This window comes from Pomacea canaliculata, linkage group LG9 (genome assembly GCF_003073045.1).
Source record: "Pomacea canaliculata isolate SZHN2017 linkage group LG9, ASM307304v1, whole genome shotgun sequence".
NCBI lineage: Eukaryota > Metazoa > Mollusca > Gastropoda > Architaenioglossa > Ampullariidae > Pomacea > Pomacea canaliculata.
Window position 1 is genome coordinate 19,925,446 of NC_037598.1, and position 21,876 is coordinate 19,947,321.

At 35.2% G+C, this 21,876-nt stretch overlaps 3 protein-coding genes and 1 long non-coding RNA gene across 7 annotated transcripts; 1 reads left to right on the forward strand and 3 right to left on the reverse strand.

Annotated features, from left to right (window-relative positions):
* Window positions 1-183: 183 nt before the first annotated feature.
* LOC112571781 lies at window positions 184-6,208 on the reverse strand. 4 transcript variants are annotated; one of them, XR_003100882.1, is made up of 8 exons: window positions 6,155-6,208; window positions 5,520-5,649; window positions 5,119-5,297; window positions 4,329-4,398; window positions 3,180-3,313; window positions 2,085-2,167; window positions 1,446-1,522; window positions 184-1,183 (listed from the first exon to the last, which is right to left on the reverse strand). XR_003100882.1 is itself a non-coding variant. In XM_025251061.1 (7 exons), exons 6-7 carry the CDS (start codon window positions 1,464-1,466, stop codon window positions 488-490), a joined length of 717 nt encoding a protein of 238 aa, XP_025106846.1. In that variant the 5' UTR covers window positions 1,467-1,522; window positions 2,085-2,167; window positions 3,180-3,313; window positions 4,329-4,398; window positions 5,119-5,297; window positions 5,520-5,655; the 3' UTR covers window positions 184-487. The 4 variants fall into 4 exon arrangements, 1 of the variants encoding a protein (XP_025106846.1); XR_003100881.1 differs by having other exon boundaries at window positions 6,024-6,164; XR_003100883.1 differs by lacking the exon at window positions 6,155-6,208 and adding an exon at window positions 5,864-6,013.
* Window positions 6,209-6,276: 68 nt separating this feature from the next.
* LOC112571782 lies at window positions 6,277-7,925 on the forward strand. The gene is made up of 3 exons (XR_003100884.1): window positions 6,277-6,348; window positions 6,457-6,510; window positions 7,838-7,925. It is a non-coding gene; the product is annotated as an uncharacterized LOC112571782 (long non-coding RNA).
* A 1,787-nt stretch (window positions 7,926-9,712) lies between these two features.
* LOC112571780 (DNA repair protein complementing XP-C cells-like) lies at window positions 9,713-16,855 on the reverse strand. Its single transcript, XM_025251060.1, has 15 exons — window positions 16,646-16,855; window positions 16,181-16,323; window positions 15,907-15,957; window positions 14,758-14,850; window positions 14,034-14,189; window positions 13,691-13,748; window positions 13,355-13,466; window positions 13,126-13,170; window positions 12,892-12,936; window positions 12,452-12,541; window positions 11,796-11,877; window positions 11,267-11,360; window positions 10,797-10,890; window positions 10,352-10,441; window positions 9,713-10,167 (listed from the first exon to the last, which is right to left on the reverse strand). The coding sequence occupies exons 1-15, from the start codon at window positions 16,699-16,701 to the stop codon at window positions 10,045-10,047; spliced, it is 1,332 nt and encodes a 443-aa protein (XP_025106845.1). The 5' UTR covers window positions 16,702-16,855; the 3' UTR covers window positions 9,713-10,044.
* On the reverse strand, window positions 16,836-21,745 carry LOC112571777 (biorientation of chromosomes in cell division protein 1-like 1). Its single transcript, XM_025251058.1, has 8 exons — window positions 21,443-21,745; window positions 19,679-21,020; window positions 18,956-19,043; window positions 18,653-18,737; window positions 18,123-18,335; window positions 17,719-17,787; window positions 17,470-17,568; window positions 16,836-17,126 (listed from the first exon to the last, which is right to left on the reverse strand). The coding sequence occupies exons 2-8, from the start codon at window positions 20,988-20,990 to the stop codon at window positions 16,866-16,868; spliced, it is 2,127 nt and encodes a 708-aa protein (XP_025106843.1). The 5' UTR covers window positions 20,991-21,020; window positions 21,443-21,745; the 3' UTR covers window positions 16,836-16,865.
* Between the last annotated feature and the right edge of the window lie 131 nt (window positions 21,746-21,876).

A 21,876-nucleotide genomic window follows, 5' to 3' on the forward strand; every position in this document is an offset into this window, starting at 1 on the left:
CATTTGTAAATGAATGTCCATAGTCACAAAGCAAGCTATCATGCTTGCAGTTTACTTAAGCTGCCTTGTAGGATTTTGGTTCGTGAAAAATCTCTTACAACAGCAGAAGGGAGCTAACAGTCATGTCTACATTGACATTTATAATGGAAACATTTCTAGACACCCAAGAAGATGGTAGTCAGATAATGTTGTTTTCTTTATTTTGCTTACACAGCAAATGAGACTTTATAAATAATGACAGCATATTCAGTACTGTATACATATAAGCAATCTTCCTTGAGTAAATAAATTATATAAATAGCTAGTAAATGACAAAATATTAAAAACAATCACCTGAGCCAAAGTTGCTGCATGATAGGAACACAATACCATAAAACTGCTGAAATGTAGGCATGCATAATAATCATAATGTGATAAATTTTTTTTCACAATATTCAAATCAACAGCTAGTGTAAAACTTTATTCAGAAGATGTACAGTTATGAAATCTATCCATGCATTACTTCATAGTCACATGGCTCGCTCTTAATTTGAATACTCTGCTGTCGGGAGGTAGCAAAGATGTTTTGTGAATCATGTTGCTGGTGATTGTAAGTTTCCCTGAGGTCCATGACTGCAGAAGTGCTCTGCCCAAACTGCTGGGAGGTGATTCCATGCATGGGCAAGCTGCCATTAGGGTTTATTCTTGAGGTAGAAGAGTAGGAGGAAGGAACAGAAGTACATGGATACTGCCAAATGTCTTCTGAAGCGCTCAGCAAAGAAGGCGAGTATTGCACATGTCCACAGGCCGTGGTAACAGGAAATGCTTGTGATACACCCATCATTTCTTGCTGTTGATGCTGGTGCATCTCTAACATGTTCAGGAACTGTTCATTGTCCATGGCATGGCATTGTTCCTGCTGATAACAAGCAGCCTTGCTGCCTGTCTGATCAGAGCTAGTTTTCATTCTTAAAGGAGCAGTGAGCCCTATCTGGTCATCGTCAGTGTTCTGCTCAAAATCTGGCTCTTCCTTTTTGCATTTTAGTTCAAGATTGGGGAAGGTCACTTCTGAATCATCTAGGTGAGCAATACGACCCAACAGATGATCACGAAGTTTTCGTAATGCATCATAGAATGGGACTTTGTCAGCAGCACGTGGCAATTGGGCACATCTTGCACTGGATGATGGCATTACAAAAGCAATCTGGAATTGCAGAAAATAAAACCCTTTTGAAAACAACTGTTAGAGATCATGCTACATTGCATCTTTCAACCTCTATACCAATTTCACAGTATTTTATAAACATTTCCTTTTAAAATATCCAAGGATAGAGCGGAAAGTGAGATTAAAAAAAAAGAGACCAGAAAGGTATGGAGAAAATGGCATCCAGGTGAAGGAAAAAAGTGCATGCTTTAGATTTTGTTCTGTTTCTGATTTACTTATTTTTTTCATTGCCAACACTCACTGTGTTAGTCCCCTCAATCATTTCTGGCTGCTTGCCAAAATAAATCTTTTTGCTCCCAGAAAATATCTCGTAGATGCCTGAAAATGACAGAGCAAAGTCTATTTCATAACCTTTCTTCACCATTGTCTGTGGTTAGAAATACAACAAATATTTTTATATGAAAAATGTTATATTATTTGTTTAGATCTTTAATCCAGGTGCACAGGCAGAATGCACTGTCTATGGTTAAAACATGGATGTGTATAGGTGGATTGCTGTCTGTCTGCCAAGACCAATGCTTAGCCTCTTGCGAAGTTCTCCGCTGTTAATCTTGGCGAGCCTTAACAATGACTGTGACTAAACCGGAAGCTTTGTACAAACATGCCTCATTTTAGTAGTTAACTGGAAAAAATCATCTGCCAGCTGTCCAGTAATTCAAGTTCGTGGTTAAAGTCTGAAGCTTGCAGCAAACAGCTAAATATATTGTGTTTGGGAAAATACAAAATAATCATTATAAGAATATTTTCATTCATTATTCAAGCACAAAGCATTATTAAGACAGTCATTTAGGCTATTGTAGAGTAAACCATCAAAAAGGAAAAAAGTTACATGAAACTGCACTAATTCTTCACTAACTTAACAGCTAAAGACACAACAAACCTTTCCCATTAAAAACTGCAATTTTGGGGTTGTATTTTTTCAGTTTTCCCTTCAGAATTTCAGCTCCTTCTTTAATTTCTGGCCTGCGTGGAACACAAGAAACCATTATAATACCATCTGACTGCAGAATTGCTGGGGTGGAAAAGACCTGTGCTCAATGAAAAGGGATATACAAAACTTTTACTTAACAATGAAAGTGGTGTACTCCTTAATCCTAATGAGTGGAGTTGATAGGCCTCATTAAGAGTCCTGTATTAGTGTAAGCAATTCAAAATCTGACCAGTTCATAGCCACTGGTCACTTTGACCAAAACCATATCACCTCAGTTTAGTGTCAGATGAACTCCTGCTAAGACAACATGAACCCTTGCAAGATTAAACCATCCAACACCATATGTCAAACTGACTCATGCCCAGAAGACCGATTACTAATGACATAAGTAGATATTTAAATATTTCTAACAGAGCCATGCCTTGCTTGAGCACTATACATAAGCATGATCACTTGACATATATTAGGCTAAATAATTGAGCAGCAACACCCATCTGAAGTTAATTGGACATTTACAGAAATTTAACATGAACCACCACAATAAAGAATAAATAAAGACAAAGATATTAACAGAGAAAATTACATTCATGCATGATTGTGAGATTTCTTCTCTGGATTTGTATTGTAAAGTGGCCTTACATCCAACAGCCTGATGTAATCATACGTCAAAATGTGTAGCACAAACTATAGTTTTGCATTGCTTATTTATAGTGCTCAATGTTCCAATTGGTAACATCTGATGAGAACTTCATGTTCTCTGTAATCAATTCACCTTCTGGGCTTGTGTTAATCTGAATTTGGCATCAGTACGATTTAGACTTTAAGGGGTTGGTGTTGATATAGCTGGGATAACATGTTTTAAGTTGAAGCGACTGGCCCCCAAATTCATTTTTGATAAAACAACAGAATTAATATAATTTGTTTTTAGTTCTTGCTTTTAGTGCTTTCCCTTGAAACAAAAAATAGCCTTTGATCATGAATACACAAATTTAAGGCCCAGGAAAGGTAAAATGGAGAAAAGGAAGATTTGAAAAAACCATATACTTTGTTAAGTCTGCGCTGCCTCGAGTTGTACGAGGAACAGATGTTGGTAAAACCGATGCCAAACTCTTTCAGTTTAGAATCATCATAGCAGTTCATTGGCTCTGGCACCAATCCTGACAGATAAAGGCATTTCCCTGCCACAAGAAGAAATATGCACCAAAAAAGATCTTAAATAACTGTTCACAATTTAATAACTGCTAGAGGAGAAATGAAAACACTGTAAGTCATTGAAAACTGTACCTTTAAATATATAGCTACATTCATATATAAGTTTGAATCCCCTACTACTCATAAAAAAGAGAAATTTCATGCCAAAAGCTGTGTGCAAAACACTTGGAGTTGCCAAAATGATGATAAGCTGTGCTCATGTTACTATAACTTTTTTGTGGGGGAGAAGTTAGATTCAGAAGCTGGGAACAAATGACATCAATGTTATTTGACTAGTTAGTGGTAATGCTAGATGATAATTTTATTGTCATGTTGTCCAGTAATATTCAAAAGTAGAATATTCAATTAATTTAAATAGCTTTACTTGCAGATTTTATGTTAAAAATACCACCCTGATCATGTGTGCCAATCATGTTAAAATCCAAAAATCATTATCATTGTGACAAATATGAGTGAAGGTAAGAGCGGGGAACCATAATGTTTTCTTTTTTTATTCAGTGTGTTATTTATTAATTTTTTTTTTGCGATGGTCTTTGCCAATTTGCCATTGGTCTCGTTCACTCACTCCTTCTCACACATGTATCAATTTATAATTTAAAGGCAACTTACTTGAACTTTTTCTTACAAACAAAAGAGCTGATTTGCCTCATTACAGACCTGCATGAACCCTCAAAGTAAACCTTATAGCAGTTTATCTAATTCAATCGTTAAGAAATGTCCAGAGTCATATAACAAGTCTCAGGAAAATGAGGAAATTAAATACATCAGAGACAGGAATTTTCACCCACACAGCTTGAGTTCACCCACTTCATCATCCTAGAGCTTTATTCCAATTGAAAACTATGGCAGGCCTTGTCAGCTGCCGCATCTATCCATGTGCTGCCCCCCAGTGACCAGTACCATGTCAAGGGACAAATGAATGAATAAGCTGTATCAGCTAATGTTTCAAGTAAGATCAATTACATGGATTCAATAACTCACAGAAATGATTGCCAGGGCCAGCATAATGATGCCCAATATAAGCCGCCATGAGCCCTGGATTTATCCCCACCTGGAAATGTCAAGTGAAACGTAAATTTTTAACTTTAATGAAAAAACATAAAATGAGTTAAGATATAAAAAAGAGTGTTAACTGGTAGGAAATGCTCTGATCTAGGACAAAGTTCTTCAGCTTAGGTCTATAAATACATATATATTCACACAAACAGAAAGATGTATCTATAAAAAGAAAAAAAAAGTGGAGGGAATGGGTTTTTATACAGATGCATGTGTGCATGTACGCAAACACAGGTGCAAGCACACACACACTCTCTCTCTTTCTCTAGCATACAAATTAAGCCATCTTTAATGATTTGTCTAAAAAGCTTAGCTCATTCACAAAGATTTTGTTTTGATTAAACTTCTCTTTCAATACTCAGATGATTAACATATTTAGATATTCAGGCAAATCTAGATAAATTAATAAAATATTTTTTCAGTCACATCGTTTTAAGTGTATTCTTCTTGGTCCACCTTCAATTGTACAATTGCTTTGGATATCCCATTAGTAAACAAAAGTCAATGACAGAATATATTATCATGCTGTTTTGATATCAAAACCTGAGCAATCTGTTTTAGTGATATAGTTTTTGTCTTAGGTTTGCAGCAACACCACACAAGAGAAATGTTGAATACCATCAATAGATAAACTTTAGATTTTTACACAAAGATCATGCTGATTTGCTTTTGCATGTGACAAAATCATTGCTTCGCAACTTGAATGGAAACTTACTATTACAATATCAAGTCCTGGTACAAGGTGGTCGGGTAGTGTCTTGAGTATCACTTCCTCCTCTGGCATACCATTAAAGCGGTTGATTTTCCTTTTTGGCTTTACCACAGACATATGGTCTGTTATTTGCTCCTGCTTTAGCTTTTGATGATGAAGGCTCTTTCTTCACTTTCTTATTACTGAACAAAAGAGACCTGTCATTATCTATCCTTTTGTACAAGTAACCTAAATGAAATAAGTAAACTTCCCTTTATATTCTTTATTATATCTATAATACTTTGATACATATGGCACATTAATGGTTCACAAATTGCTAAAATATTTGTCTGCATGGAAATAATATATGCATTTATCTTTATGCTGCAATAAATTGAACAATTTCTAGTAAAATGGTTGAATACCTCTTATGAGCTTTCTCTGAGGATTTTTGCCTTTTCTTGTTTGACTGCTCATAATCAAACATGCATCCAGCATTGTCTTCTGGTTCTACTTTTAACATGGTAGCATCCATTTGTCTCCCACAGTGCTAGACTGAAACACGAAATTTGTTTTGAAATTATAAAACCGATTGTATAGCTTAGTGACGCACAGAATAATTTAATTAAATCGACCCTCTCAATCTGGATCATCAGTGACGATGAATGATCGTTTCATCCTAATTCGATGCATAGATTACAGATTCTGTCAAATTTGTTTCCATTTTTAAAACAAGAAAATGCCTGCCATGTTAAAATGATTGGCGTACAGGTGTTAGGTAACCATGGTTCGCGACATTTGATGGTCTTAGATTTACAGCCTCAGGTGTAAGGAAGACAAAGAAATCGATATAATCATTTCGCCTAGTAGTAGCCTGTCTTGCAGTGTGGATGTGTACTCCATCCTTCAAATTTTGAGCTTATTCTTACCCTTATTTAAATTTATTTATGAACTGTTAAGCTGAGATGAAGCCATATCGCAGCTTTATATGCCAGTAAAAAGGCCATGCTGTATGTTTAGAAAAAAACAAAAATAAAAAACAACGTGAAAACAGACAAACTTGCCACTGAGCCTGAAGCAAGATACTAACAGACGACGCTTCCCTACGTTCCATACAACCTGCCCGAAACAACACTTGTGATTGGCTTTGCCACAAAAGCGACTCCCAATAAAAATATAGTTTACTTATAAGAGGCTTCCGGTTTTAAACAAGATGGTTGCGCCCTTGGGTGAATACCGAAAGTCCTAGACAATGTTAGAAAATGCCATTTTATAACAAACGCATTAAGCGATTTATCGAACATTGGCCTGGAAAACAATATTTTGGGATATACAGATTTTTACCTCTGTTTTTCGTGTTAGGAGCTGCGCTGGAATTTTCGATGATCAATTGGAAGGTTGGAGAGGTGAACTTCTGTAAGTTTACTTGACAAACTCACTATGGTGGAATTCATAACCGGCAAGTCTAAGTAAGGTGACCAGACGTCCCGATTTAGGCAGTACAGCCCCGTCCAGCCTGCTCATAAAATGTCTTCATCTAAAAATTCGTGCAATGTTTCGCTTGTATGTAAAAGTCTGATTACTGTACATTGATTTGCATGTGTCTTTGGTTTTGGCTTTTGTCCGTTTGATTAATAATTTCTAATTTGTCTCCTGGTATACTGCCTTCAAGAGAAAATTTCCCCCCCCCACCCTGTCTCCCGTTTTTTTTTTAATATTTTTATTTTTTGTTTTTGTTTTTTTTGTCGGCGCCAACACCATGATCGGCACGCGTCCCGAAACGTCTGGTCACGTTAGTATACGGGACTGATAACTATCAAATAACCCACGATGTAATTTTACTTTACCATGACCCATACAGGGAAAAGGAGCTAGAATTAAGAATGGGAGGAGTTGGTTGGACTAGTCTATGTTGTAGATTTTTATATTTCATCGTGTACGCTTTAGCGTTCATAGTAGAAATACATAGTGGGCCTTCCTAGCGTTCCTGTTCCACATACGATACATTCACTCGTGTTTGTTATTCACATGCAAACACTGAGGTGCTAAGTGCGTGTATGAAGATACATGTACATAATTTTTCAGGCAAGTCGATTCAATCAATCTAAGCCCAACTCGTAACCAAACTTCTAGCCCTCTACCCCTACCCATCATTTTTTTTAATAAAGTTTGTTAGATGTGTCATGGCACTGTAAACCTTTCTGAAGTTGTACAGAAGTCAGAATTACAGAATGCTAAAATTTATCTCCACTTATTTTTCGACCAGCCCACGCACTATTTTTTTCTCCTGTGTGTGCACATACACATTACCATGAACAACAATAACAGAACGTTTATGGGGTGTGGGTGTGGCATTCAACTTCATTTGCATGCTTGTGCACACATACATTTAATAAAAAAGATAAGCAGACCAATAATAATAAATTAATTGTCAATCTTAAATTACAAAAGTGGTAAAGGCTGAATGCAAATAACACTTTTTTTTTAAAGTGTCTTAAGTGCAAAACAGGATGGATTACATGCATGAAAGTTTATTTTCATGGTCGAATGATGTGGTCAAATTGGCTACTAGCACTGACTTGCGCTTGTGAAGTTGTAGTAGCATCAGTTTCTTAGAAAATTGCAGAACTCGTGTCATCATTTTATACATGTAAAATAATGTTCTTCAGTTTCTTTTAGCAATTTCAGATACACAAAGCATTATTTAAATGACCTCTCTTAACCTATGATTATGTTGTTGCAGATCGTGTATACAAAAGAAGGCTGGCAGAAAAAATAGCTCAGGAAAGCTTAGCACCTGAAGAGTCTCACCGAGTTTCTGACTAGACCCCAGGTTGTATATGGTTTGCTGCTCTGTAGGCAGACTTATTCCATTAACAATGCCAGCAGGTGTCACTTGGCCTTGTTATCTTCGCTTCTTTTCAGCGGCTATGCTGTCTATGTTTGCAGGAGCACAAGTAGTCCACCACTTTTACAGGCCTCTTGATGTAAGTGTTTTCTTTGTAAAAACTGTCTTTTGGTAAATATTTTACATGCATTCATTAGAAGTTAATTGTCAATCTTTCTTTTAGGAATTTTAATTTTAAAGTTTATCTGATGGGGATAAAAATGTAGATTTATATTTATATACAAATAAAGATTAATTTTGTGTATTATAAATATGTGGAACAGATTAATTTGTGACATACACAATTCTATGGCATTTTCTGTGTGCTATATATAGGTTTAAAATTTGGTTCTGTATTAGAATAGATCTGTTGAATGTCTAAACATTTAAAAATTGTTAGGGTTTTTTTTTGTTTTGTTTTGCTTTGAAAGAAATGTAAATTTGACCTGTGTGGTAAACTTAGGCAATCGGCTTATTAAAGGGAAGGAGCCAGGCTCTTACCATCAGGCAGTGCCCCATTATACAGTGCAGTCTCAGATTTGTTTCATGCACTTATCTATTAAAACATTTGAGTTTTAGATATTTCAGCTGTTCTTACACCAGAAGGATGGCATTTCACTTGTTTAGCCTAAAGCCAAATATTTTGACTTTTTTTTTCTTTCATGCTGCAACTGTATCTCCCAGGAACCTTTATTATACATTGAAAACTTTGACTTCTCTTCCAGGACATTGATGAATGGATAGACAAAGCAAAAACCAAGAGAACACAAGATTCAATTAAAATAGTTAAGTTAGAAAAAGACTGATAATTTTTGGGGTTTTTTTGGTGTGTGGCTAAAATGTACATTTTGAATGATTGTAGTCTGTAATATGAATGGGGAAGATCTTTAAAAGCAAATAAAGAAAGCATAAATCAGCTTTAGTATTGTTATTAATGTCAGACATTTTATCCTTTGGGTTGGCAAGGATATTTTTGGTTTGATGCGTTTTGTGGGTGTAAATTGGTACATTGTTAAAATACAGAAAAAGCAGTATACATATTTAACACATATTATCATGCATATTTGCTAATCATTTAACAGTCATGATCTGCTTCACCACTTCTGGTGGCATCCTGAGGTTGTGGTTACAAGAATGATTTTTTTTAAACTTGAGAAAGCTTATCCCAGGAAGAAGTTGATGTGAAGCAAAATCAATTCTTTAATGAATTACAAATCACTTGACATTATTTCCTATTGAAAAAGCATTATTTTCAGTTCTCAGCCTAGATGAAACTCAAAAGCTTCAGTAAACTTTAGATTGATAATGAAATTGGAGACATAGCATTATTTAAAGAAGACTTGGCAGTTATTTCTTTTTCAATCTACAGCAATAATCTGCTTGAAACTGACAGATTTTTTGAGATACAGTAAACTGCATGCTGAACTTTGAAGTGCTGTACTTTATAGCAATGTGTTGCAACACGTGTCCCTCTAATACTGCAATTCTTTTCGCACTGGATATAAATAAAAATAAAATCACAATTGTATGCTAACAGCCTTTTAGTGCTTGCTGTTTCTAAAAATTTACTATTATAGTTATTTTCTGTTTTTTTTCTTATGTCATAAAATAAGCCGTCGATTGAGGATCTTTAAGTATGCTGTCATGAAAAGTCCCATTGAGAATAATGGTACAGCAGCACTAAGTATGCAGAGCACACATGCACACACACACACAGAGGAAAAAAAAAAAGATGATGAGCATCAAGTTTTATTATTTGATGCATAACAAAACTGCAAGTGTATTGTGATTAAGCTGGAGGTTTACAAGATACACATGCTTGTAATCTTAAATCTTTTACAAATAAAGACTTAAAAATACACTGTTCTCTCCACAGCTTCCAAAGAGAAAATCATTCCAAAAGGAAATCATTCTTTTCATCATCTTCTGATAGATTTTCAAAAGGCATTCACGTTTAGAGATATAATCACTTTACCTTATTTGCTGCCTTAATTGGGGGAAACGAGGGGAATGGTAGAGTTTACATAGTCTCCACAGAAAATTGAGATTGTTTTGGCTCTGAGTTAGCCATTTGTTTCTTCTGTTTTTTGCTGTTGCTTAGCAGGCCAAGCATGTTGTGCATCTGTCGCAACTTTTCCACCCTTAGTTGAAGCCTGCTTTATTTTTTCAAGTTCAACATTTTTGTCCTGAAAAAGACACGAGCATATTTAAAAATGTCTCCTACTCTACTTTTGCTATTTAAATGCTTTACTGGAACTGAGAAGCACATAAATTGAACTTAGATTTTACGATTGCTTTTGACTATCTAGTGAACTTATTGTCATGAAAGTCCTATTAATTATCAACACGAAGAACAGATTTTGTAAATACCATCAGGTTGAATTTTTTCTTCAGCCTTTCTTTGATAAGAAGTCCTCGAGTAAGTGTAGTCCAGTTGGCAAGGACCCGTTTCTCTCGCCTCTATAGTCATAAGCAAAATAAAAAAGTTTACAGGATTGCACAAAAAAGTATACTGAAGGAAAAAAAATGGTTTTAGTCATGACAGGAAGCAAAAGAAAAAAAGTTGCTATATAAAATTTTATTTATAATGGATCTCAAATGGAATTAACACCTGTGCTTCCAAGTCTAAATGTGCAACAAGACTATTCAAAACAATATTTGATGTTGACATAATTTTATTTACATTTCCAATTCTGAATCTAAAAACTAGTCTCTTCTGATTGTTTATTCCTGCAATAAATCACATTTTCTAAGCATATGCAACTACACTCTTCACACGACCAAAGTTTGAGATGTGCAAAGTGCTTGTACTGACCTCTGCTTCTCTTTGTTGCTGGATTATCTGATCTTCCTTCCATGCAGCCAAGAGAATCTTTTTGTGCTCCTTGCACACAATCCAGCCATCCAGCCTGTAAAAACATGTTAACATCAACAGACAATTTCCCCATCAGCATTATTTGATTTCACCCACATTATAGTCAACACACAACCATTTAAAACTAAAACTGTAAATAGCGACCCAAAAGATGGGTGCAGAAATGGAGTAAAGAAAATGACGAAATGTCTAGCCCCACACCCAGTTATTCTGTATAGAACATTGATCTTTTGCCACAGAAATGTTTGCTTCATACTTTACTTGAAAGAAAATGGCTATATCCCAGTTGTTAGCAGCCTTCAAATACAATCCTATACACTGATAAATTATGTTCATAAATTTATATTTCTTTAAACAATCATATATACACCACACACAAAAAATCTGTGACTTCAGAGTGGGTCACTTACACTGGATGAGAGTAGCCACAATGATGGTCCCAGCCCACCATAGCTGGAGCAATGTCAATTCCCAGTTTTTTGGCTACTCTGTTCAGTGCTGGTACTAAACAAAGTAATGAAAACATGTTAGTAGAGAAAACTAAGACCTCATGAACACGAATACAGAAAATTTTCTTGTCAGAAACCGAAATTCAGTTGTTTCTAACATCAAAAATTCTTAAAAAAAAAAAAATTAACATTTTGTATAAAGTACAAGTGTGTTCTATTTCCCTAAATGCTCAAATTGCTTCAACTCTACACCATAAAAGACTTGATATTGAAAAGGTGTGCATCAAGCTATATATGAAAAAGATGAAGTTTTAAATGACAAAATGAAATAATCAGAAGTCTCTCTTGCTCTTTCACACACAACTATCAACAAAACCATTTGATTTTTAATACATAGCATACAAAATGAATCAAGTAGATTAAAACTAAGTAATCATCACCTCTACTAATCACGAAGTAGGTAATAAAGTGTTCTTGGTTAGGAGTTTACCTCTGAGATGAACTGTGCCACCAGGCAACATGGATGGCTGGAAGAGCTCAACATTACCATATTCATTTTTAGTTATCTTTCCCTTAGAAAGGAAAAAAATCAGTATTGAAATCAGAAAGCACAAAGAAAAAAAATGTAAGTATGCTATACAACCTAATGCCTGAAATCGATATCTCTGAAGGGACAACACTTATAGATTTTAACTTTCAGAAAAGTGTAAGATGAAAGGATTGATATATAGTAAGCTGCAAATTTTTGGTCTAGAAGGCATCCTAATGCCAGCTAAGATCTATCTAAAAGGATCTGGACCTTTTGGGCATGGAAATATGATGAGGACAGTTTAGCTAATTTTGAAAAGCAAAACATGAGTTTACAACTGCTGAAATGCTTCAGCTCATTACATCACTACATTATTATATTCTTAAATTATAACCATGCATTCTTTGTAAGATATGACAGTCATCTTTCTAACTGTAGAGAGAGAGAGAGCAACTTTGTGTATATAAAGCTCCTGTTTGTGAAATGTCATAGAAATTTAGCAGGAAGATACAAATGAGTTCTGACAGTTGGTACTGCATAAACACATCTTGTTAAAATGTTATTAAGTGACTCACTCCTACGCTTAACCTTAGCTAAAAATGCAAACGAACACTCACATCTACAGCTGGGGGAGGAACATAGATTTCAGTCTGCCATCGTCCAAAAAGCTCCAGGTCCAGTTCCTCTGAATTATCTATGCGTTTCCTCTAAATAATAATACTTTTATATTAGCTTTCTTTTCATACAGCATACTTCTGGGTCAGGTAAATGAAACAATGTACATAATACAAATCCAAAATGGCAAAATTTTGGCTTTATTTTGTTTACTCAGTACATCCAAACACACCCACCCCCCCAATCCAGCTTAAAAATGTAAAATTTAAAATTAATTTGTGACCAATTTAACTTCTACATTTAAGTCCTACATTCAACCAAAATCCTTCTGGTGTGGCACATCTTTTTTTCTCTCTCGTTAATATGTTTGATTGCTTGCTATATATTGTGCAGCAGGTAAAGTGGCTTTTACAAGAACAAAAGAAATAGTTCAAATACTTACCCATCTCTTTCTGGATTTGACTCTTTTGTATGCTGTTTCTCCAAACTAAAATTATAATAAAAGAATTTTATGAACTTTTGCCCATGCATGCACACACACCCCGCCACACAGAATGATCAGAAAATATGGACAAATTCATGTCATGCAAAAATTAGACCTGATTAAAGCATAAACATGAGAAGTGTAAGAAAATCTATAGCAGTATTCTCTAGGGATAATCCAATCACAACTTACCCGAATAGTTCTGCCTTCCTTTAGCCAATTATCTCGTGAATGAAGCTGTAAAACAAAATACAGGAAATACATGTTTTAAAAATAAATGAAGTCCCTACTATTAATTTCATGCATAGTTTTCTTTCATTTTTGATTGAAATATCCATTGCTCACAGGCAGAAATGTGCCTGACCCCCATGGCCTCACCCCTCAAAAAGTAAAAGTTTCAGAAGGACTAAAAGGAACTCACAACATGAACACACTCCCTAGCATACACAGGTTCCTGACGTATGTAACCAACAGGTACTGATGTTTCAGGGTAGATGGCTTCAAACTTAAGCAGGTGACGAGGAAGAGCATACCTGGAATGAAAGTGATTAAAAACACAGGGAAAATAACACTATCTTCCAACTACAATCACACAAAAAGGCTTATCATTTAGTAACAGGTAAACTACACACTGTATATTAAAAGACACCAACTCTTTTAGTGCATTAAGCACCTGAGTAAAGAAGCATTCAATCCCTTCATAATGTGCTTTAACTCGAAAAATCAAAAGCATTTCAAAAAGTTCCAATATACTTACAGAGGATGGTTTTTGTATTCTCCAATACTTGTAGGCAATGGTTTTTGCATCAATACAGCTGAAAGATTGTAATGTACACACAATATTTATTATAATACTAATGGTGACAAACACCTTAATATTTGAAAGCCCAATAATTTCAAAATAAAGACTTAGTTTTACAAGCAATTTTTATAATCTATGATGCTGTATCATTACTGTGTTCAAAACAGGTAAAATCACAGAAATCAATAATTTATTACCTCCCCTTAATACACTCATGCAGTTGTACTCTCACACACAAAATAGAGACATAATGACAAAAAAGGACATGATTTGTAATGTAGTTAGGCTTTCTAAACACCTGCAATTTCTTGGTCTTCCCTATCATCAAGATGTTTACTTGTGGATGCATAGGGTTCAAGCGTTTCTTGCCACCACTCTGCATTCACTCTTTTCTTTCGTGTCTGCGATAACCATTGAGGAGCATATCTTGCAGTGATGTCTTTGACGTGTCCCTCTGTGTATCAGGAAAAAATCCTTTCTTAAACTGTCTACATTAAGTATCACACAGAACATCCCATGAATACAGACATACAGAGTGCAACATGTCATTTTATGAAAAGATGAATAATTAATGTCATTAGTTTATTTTGTGAAATGTATGATTTAAATAAAATGATTGCTTTCAGTGTAAATAATGAAAACGTCACTAAAGACAGGAAAATAACAGTAAAAATCATAACAAAAATAAACAAGACAGCTACACTGACAGAAGTGAAAGTGTTAAGCCAACACACTTGAATTAGACATGCATTGTGCAGGTGTTGGGCAGCATATTCTAGCAGATGCAATGCTTCCTCTGCTTACAAAAGATTTTCAATCATGGCTTCTAAAAGATGGTTGAAGGCTTAGCCAGTACCCTTTCAAATGAACATAACATCTCTTATATGTGAAAGCTAACACAAAAACACGTATCTGCTTGTCTTCTTTGGTTACGTAGGATCCAGCCAATACATCTTAAATCCAGTCAACAATTACTTAACATAATATCAGACTTGATCACCATCTATTATTCTGCAACGTACTGTTGTCAAAGGCCAAGACATACAGGAGAGGCTGTGAAGCTGTGCTGCTGATATCATAGGGCTTATCCAATGTGCATCTCACACAGTCCACACCTGAAGAGGTAAAAAAAAATTCAGTTTTATTTAACTTCAGTGAGGTTATCTCCCTTTCAGACAAGATGTCTCTAATTGCCACATTTTTGCCTATTTTTAAAACAAATTTAGGAACATAACTATACGTTACAAAAATATAATTTGGAATTAGTTTTAAATGTCACATTTAGCAAAAATGAACTGTTTTACCTTTGGTGGTATGTTCTGTTTGGTTTTTTTAAAATAGAAAATTCGGATACAGCAGCATACCTGAAACTGCCTTTCAGATTCCTATTTCGGCAGTAGAGCCACAGCGAAAACTTGGTATATACACAAAAAGTTCCAGTTATTAATATACACGAGCAAACTGTTTTCATCCTGACCCTATCCTAATATTATCCAGGTCATACAAACCAAGGGACGCAATGAGCTATTGTTTGTTCTTGTACCATTAACCTTTCACAAATGAAAAAAATTAATGAAAGCACTATACATATGTGTATGGTGTGACTTCTTAAACAAGGCGAGCCACCGGCTGTGGCTTGCCAGTACGACCACAATGAGTTAAGAGAGCTCATGGGATGTCCAGTCACCTCTTCACATTAACTGTTGATAATATCTAAACCAGTGGTTCTTAACCTTTTTTTGAGGTACAGAACCCACAAGTTTCATATGCACATTCACCGAACCCTTCTTTAGTGTCATCACGAATTGCGGCTTTGTCTTGACCTCCGTGGCGGAGCCTCCGCCGAACCCCTGAGACTGACTCACCGAACTCATAGGGTTCGATCGAACCCAGGTTAAGAACCACTGATCTAAACATTGTCCTTCGTAGAGAGAACAAACAATAGAAGTCCATTATGTAGAACGTCCAGATTAACTCAAGCGTCAAACTATACTCTTTTTTGAGCTGCGATCAGCAGATTAACAAGTTTGGTCAATTTACAGCATATACAAAATGCACTATAAATGTACTATAGTTATATAGATTTTAAGAATGAAACTGGCATGGCTGTGTTCAATATTAATAAATAGAATGACAAAACAATGTAAAAATGCTATTTCATGAGAACTTACAGATCCATCTCTTTTCTTTAGCCATGTATACTTCCAGCCAGGAATCGTGCCCTGTACAGATACAGTATAAAAACAAATGAAACTAAACAACTGTTTTTCAGACATGTCTACCTTTGCGAGGCCTACTCTGGCATTATATTTTTTACACAGAAATCAAAGCCTCAAAACAATTACAAGAAGAATGATTATGTTAAGGATGATCTGCTGACCTACACCAAGACATTAAAGAATAACAATAAATTATTAAATTCTTTCTCACGAAAAATTCTGTTACCTGCTATAGCACTTTTGGAGGAGACATCTGGACTGTTTGAACTGGAACTTGATAAAATACTTCTATTTGCTTTCTTGTGTTTCCTTTCTTTTTGGATTTCAGGTACTGAGAATGAAGGTACTTTCTCAAACTCTTCTTCAGATCTGTCAATGAAAATAAAGCAAAACTGAACCATGTTTTTTAAGATTTTAGTGCATACTAAAGGTGACTATGTACAGATATAACACTTTGTACATGTAACATAACAACAGTTCTTGTCGATATTAATAGAGAGAAGGACAAATGAAAGGAGAGTTATCAGGTGTCATGATCACAAGAATACTTTCACAATCATAAGCTACATTACCTTGCTCTCATAGAATAATTGTACACTTCCCAGATGCTCACTGTGTCCAGTTTGTAAAGGTATGGTGAGGAAAGCTAACATTGCGAAGGCACTTTAACTAAATAGAACAAATCTTTTACCCTTCTTTCAGTTCATTTTCCTTCAGTGTATTGTCCTTGACCTGCATCCTTCTCATTTTTCCTTTTTTCTTTTTCCTGACAACAAACTCTTCTTCAGAAAAATTACTTCCTTCATCACCTGAGCTGCTTGAAACACAGTCATCATTAGACTCTTTCTTTTCCTCATCTAATGGAGGAGTCTTTTGGGTGGATGCCTTTGACCTGACAGACTTCCGCCTGACTAGCACAGCAGAAGTCTCCTGGTCTTCACTATCGTAACTGCTGGAGGAGGAACTTTGTAGCTCAGGCCTCTTTGAATTCTTGGCAAAACTCTGAAAATTTGCTTTGGGTTTTTTTGTGGGTTGTTTGGCAGACCTGGCTTTTCTTTCGACTGTCTTTTTCGAGATACTTTTTCTGAAATTTTGCTTTCAGCTTTGTCATTGACATTAGGAGAATTTGAACTGTTTGGACTTTTGCTTTTTTTCTCTTTTTTCTGAAGGCCCTGAAGAAATAGACCATACTGACACTTCAATATGCAGGTAGGAATGACCAGATAGCATTCCAAACAAACAAACAAACAAACAAACAGACAAACAAACAAAAAAAAAAATACCAACAAAAAACCCCACTCTTAAATGTTTGCATTGGTCACTGATCTATCAATATTTGTACACATGCAACTAAAAAAATGTAGCAAGTACCAGCCAATGTTCCTTTATACACACTTTTATTTACATTGTGAAAACAATACTTCTTTGACTGCCACCTAGAGAGGAAATCTCACCTTAATCATCATTTTGGGAGATGTGTCTATTGTACTGTAGTTATCACCTTTCTTTACATACCTTGTTTGAAGCGGCATTTGATAGCTTCATGGGCAAAGGATGCAGTGACATCACCAAGCGCACATTAAATCCCATCACTCTTAGGAACACAATCAACATCTGGAAATTTTCAAAATAGTGCTTGTATTCTACATTATTATAAAAGTACCTGCTAACATAAATAGTAGTATTCACAAATAAGCATTAAAAATAAAAATAAACCACTCACCAGAAAAGAATTAGACAAATTTCGATCAGGGATAAACTTACCATTACAAACAGTCTTATGTCGTGTGCAGTCCTTTCGGCAAATGCTGAAGAGATTGTAGTTGGTGAAATCTAGCCAATGTACATAATAAATCTCGAGACATTATTTTAGGTTTCCCAAGCAAGCAAATGACATTCACTTGTTATGTGAAATGAATATTACTTCTTTATTGCATTACATTAAAACAAACCAGAAGTGTAAGTTAAAAAAAGTGATTTTGAATGATTTGCTTTTCATTTAAATGGCTTTCAAATAAAAGATGTTTTAATATTCATTTGAAACACATTTCAACTGAATAAAAGTCTTCTTCTTTAGAAATACCCCACTGAAAATGGTTGTATTAAATGATTAAAGTAGAAACAATTTATCACTTTTGTCAAGGAAACAAAATGAGTAGTCTGCACACCAGTGAGATTTTTGGTGAGGCACCAGAGTTGTCCAATCTGAATGACATTTTAAACCACTTCACCAAAGTCTGCAAGCTCTCTGTGGTATGTTTTGAAACCTTTTTTTTAAGGTCTTCAGGAGAAATAAGTGAAAGAGCAAAAGCACGTGCTTCTTCATTATTACACGCAGAGTTCTGTTGCATTCCATGACTCAGCAAACACAGCAGATGAACCTGATAAATATAAATTATTTAATTAAACAAGAGAATAAATGACAAGTAAGCAGCACTTCTAAAAGAAGTGATAAAAAAAGGGTAAAGAGGCATATTTTTATATATAGATATAAGAATCTGAGATGTTTCTATGCTTACTGTATATACAAAGCACTTAGACAACAGTATGACATGAACTTTACATAGCTCTAATAAACTTTTCAGTTGTGTAATAATGTCATGTTTTTCAGGTGTACGATGAAACTCATCATAAACTACTTGGGATAAAACAAACATCTGTTTGGAGAAATTTCAGTCAAAATCTTCCTTATTTGTACCTTGTGCATCTCCATTTGAGTCTCTCTTGCCAGCCTCTGTATTCTTTGCTTTACATATTTTCTCCAGTCAAATGCCTTTTTCTCTCTGCAATAATTAAAATAAGAACAAAAATATTTTTCTTTAAAAGTCACATAAAATATCTGTAACTTCACCAAAATAAAAAAAATCCAAAGAAAACCACAACCCAACCGAATGACACTTCAACTGGAAAGTGATTTCAGCATACTCAAGTGTATTCTTAATGAATGTGATATGCTAGATTGTTTTAAGTAGAAACACATTTGACGGAAAAGTGATGTTACCTTTTTTTGTGAAGCATGGTTGGGTCATTGATAGTAATTTCCACTGGTGCATCTGGTATCTGGGATTTCACAGGACTGTGCTTGTACTCTGTCAGAAGAGATGAAAGCAAATTATTTGATAATAGCTACATGAAGTGCTTCATTAATAAGGACCAAGAAAAAAAATCTGTTTATTTAAGAACCTAAAAATGAAATCTCTTTCACTGAAAATCAGGCAGTTCTATTTTTGTACTCTTAGCATTGATTTAATTCTGTAATATGTAGGAAGTTCTGACATTGTCACAAAAACTGTAATCAAAAACTTACTGCTAAGTATTAAACATTAAGCTGAACACCAATGATCGGTCACAAATTGATATAATGCACTGTGAACTGTTCTTTATCCAACAGTCATATCAGCAGTCTCTACAAATGTTGTCTTTATATATTACCAAGCTGATCACAAGCAAAGTTGTTAAGCCAGTTTAAACAAATCAACTGAGCTAAGCACATTAACTAATCTGTCTAAAAATATTCAATCAAATTTAAACATTTCCCTGTGACACATCTTTACTGTCTACTGTGCTTGTCAGAAATATGTGTTTGCATAAGATTCCATTAAATGAATTAAAAAAAAAAAAAATCAAATTTTGATTGAAGCTGATCATTGTACTATATTGTATATATATTTTTGTGCTATATTTTACTCAGAAGTATTTTAAATCATGTAACACTACTCTTTACCTTCAACTTCTTCCCAATCTGATTCTTCAGAATTTTCTGAGGTTGACATCACATCTGCTGCTTTCTGGTCAGCCTTTCCTTCCATTTTCAGCAAAACAGCAGTCACATCCATTTCATCTACAGTCAATACAGCTGGCCTAAATTTGCCAACTACTTTATCTGGAGAAGAAGCTAAAGTTAATTTGTTCCTTTTACATTGTTTGCTTGATGAATCTTTTGTGCCTTTAGAGTCACACTTTGAAATTTCTTTCTCCTCTTTTGGAAGATTTTCAGACTTTTTATTTTTCATGTATGTGAAAGGAACATCTGTAATCAACTGTAGGTCGTTTTGTTTAACTGGACTGATTTCCATTTCTGAAAAGCTAGATTCCAGTTTTCGGCTGACTCCAGAAGAGATTACAGTCTGTGATAAGGGAGAAGTGCTTGGAGTTCTATAATCTGTGGTCACATCTTCAAAGTCTGAATCAGAACTAGACTCTTCAGTCCGAATGTTCAGATCACCACTGTGAGGTCTAGCATCATCAGCTCGAACCTGAAGATTATTTCTGTCTACTTCTTTGGAATGCTCAAGATCCTTGCTGCTAGCATGCATCTCCACATGCCTGATTTCTTTGTCTGAGTCCTTTTCTCTAAGGTTTGAATATTTTTTTCGTCCAGTCATCCTTTTGCATAACTCAGCTGCACTTTCCTTCTTTCCTGTTCTTTTTGTTTGCTGTCGTGAAGACTTGCGTGATGATTTTTTAAGATCAGCAGATTTGTCAAGTTTTGACATTTTTGAATTTTTGTCAAGATCAGTGTGGGAGTGCTCTGTTTCTGAAAAAGAATCATCCTCAACATGCATTTTACTAACACTTGGTCTTGCTTTCTTGTTTGTGCTACTTTTAATTGCAAGTTCTGATGATCTTTTCCTGGAACCTCTTAGTAGATCTTTTTGAAAGGAGGCTTGCTTTTCTCTTTTCACGACAGTCTGCCTCCTTTTTTGAAGTTGTTCTAGCCCAGAATCCACCTCTTTTTGCAGCAGTGATCTTCCTCTTCTTTGGGCAGCCATGGCTGATGGTTTACACTCTTCTTTTGTCTTGGATTTTACTTTTACCTCAGAGACTGACATCTGATTCTTCAAATGTCTTGAAATGTGAGCATCTGTCACATTTACACTGCTTTTAGTAGCATTATAAGTTTTAGCATGACTTCGAGTTTTCCTCATGGAAACAACTTGAACATCTTTATCTTCATCACATTCAACTGGCAGTACCTTATTTTCTGAATCTTTTCTGCTCTTCGCTTTTTTTGGTGGATTATTTGATTTAGGCATGCTGGCATCAGATGGCTGATAGAAAGATTTCTGAAAAATAAACACATCACTGACATTTGACTTACTGAGAAGTCTGTAAAGGTAAGAAATATCACTGCAGGAGGAATCATAACAGCTTAATTGAGATGTCCTTCCTCTAATGAACTTATATGTAGACACATCAATATTAACATCATCAATCCTTTGATAATTGCAATACATTCTAGAAGCCAGAAAGCCGTCAATGTGACCCACTCCTGTTTCATTCGAGCAGCATACATGTATCCTGTCAGTCTAAGATTACGAAACGAATTGAATATACAGTATCGCAATGTGAGTTACAATTAAGTTAACGCACTCTTGCTCAGTCACTAGGATCCGCTTCATGATTATTTGAATCTTGTAGAATATATTCAAATAAAACCCATTAACCTGCCTGTTTGACATATCTTATATTCTACAGTTCCACTTACTTTGCTACGTATCGTCGATCGAAATCCTACACCGACAGCTCCCGCCCTTTATGTAAGTCTCTAACCCTCTCAATAAATAATGATAAAGCACTTTCACGAAAGTATAAAAGAAAACATTTAGGAATAATAATTTAGCAGTATTTAGTGGATTATTATGTAACTGCTGTATATCTGTGTGGCAGTATTAGTTGATTTATACCAATTCACAGTGCTTTGAAGTAACAACTGATGAGAGGTTACGTCCCTTTCACACCAAGCAGACGACACTCGATCGAGTCAACGGTATAGATCAGTGATGCCCAACCTTTTTCGGCCTGCGGGCCATATCCATTTCGGACAGCTGTATCGCGGGCCATATCCATTTCGGACAGCCGTGTCGCGGGCCACTTCACCGCAAAAATACAAAAAAAAAAAAAAAAAAAGAGCAGATACCA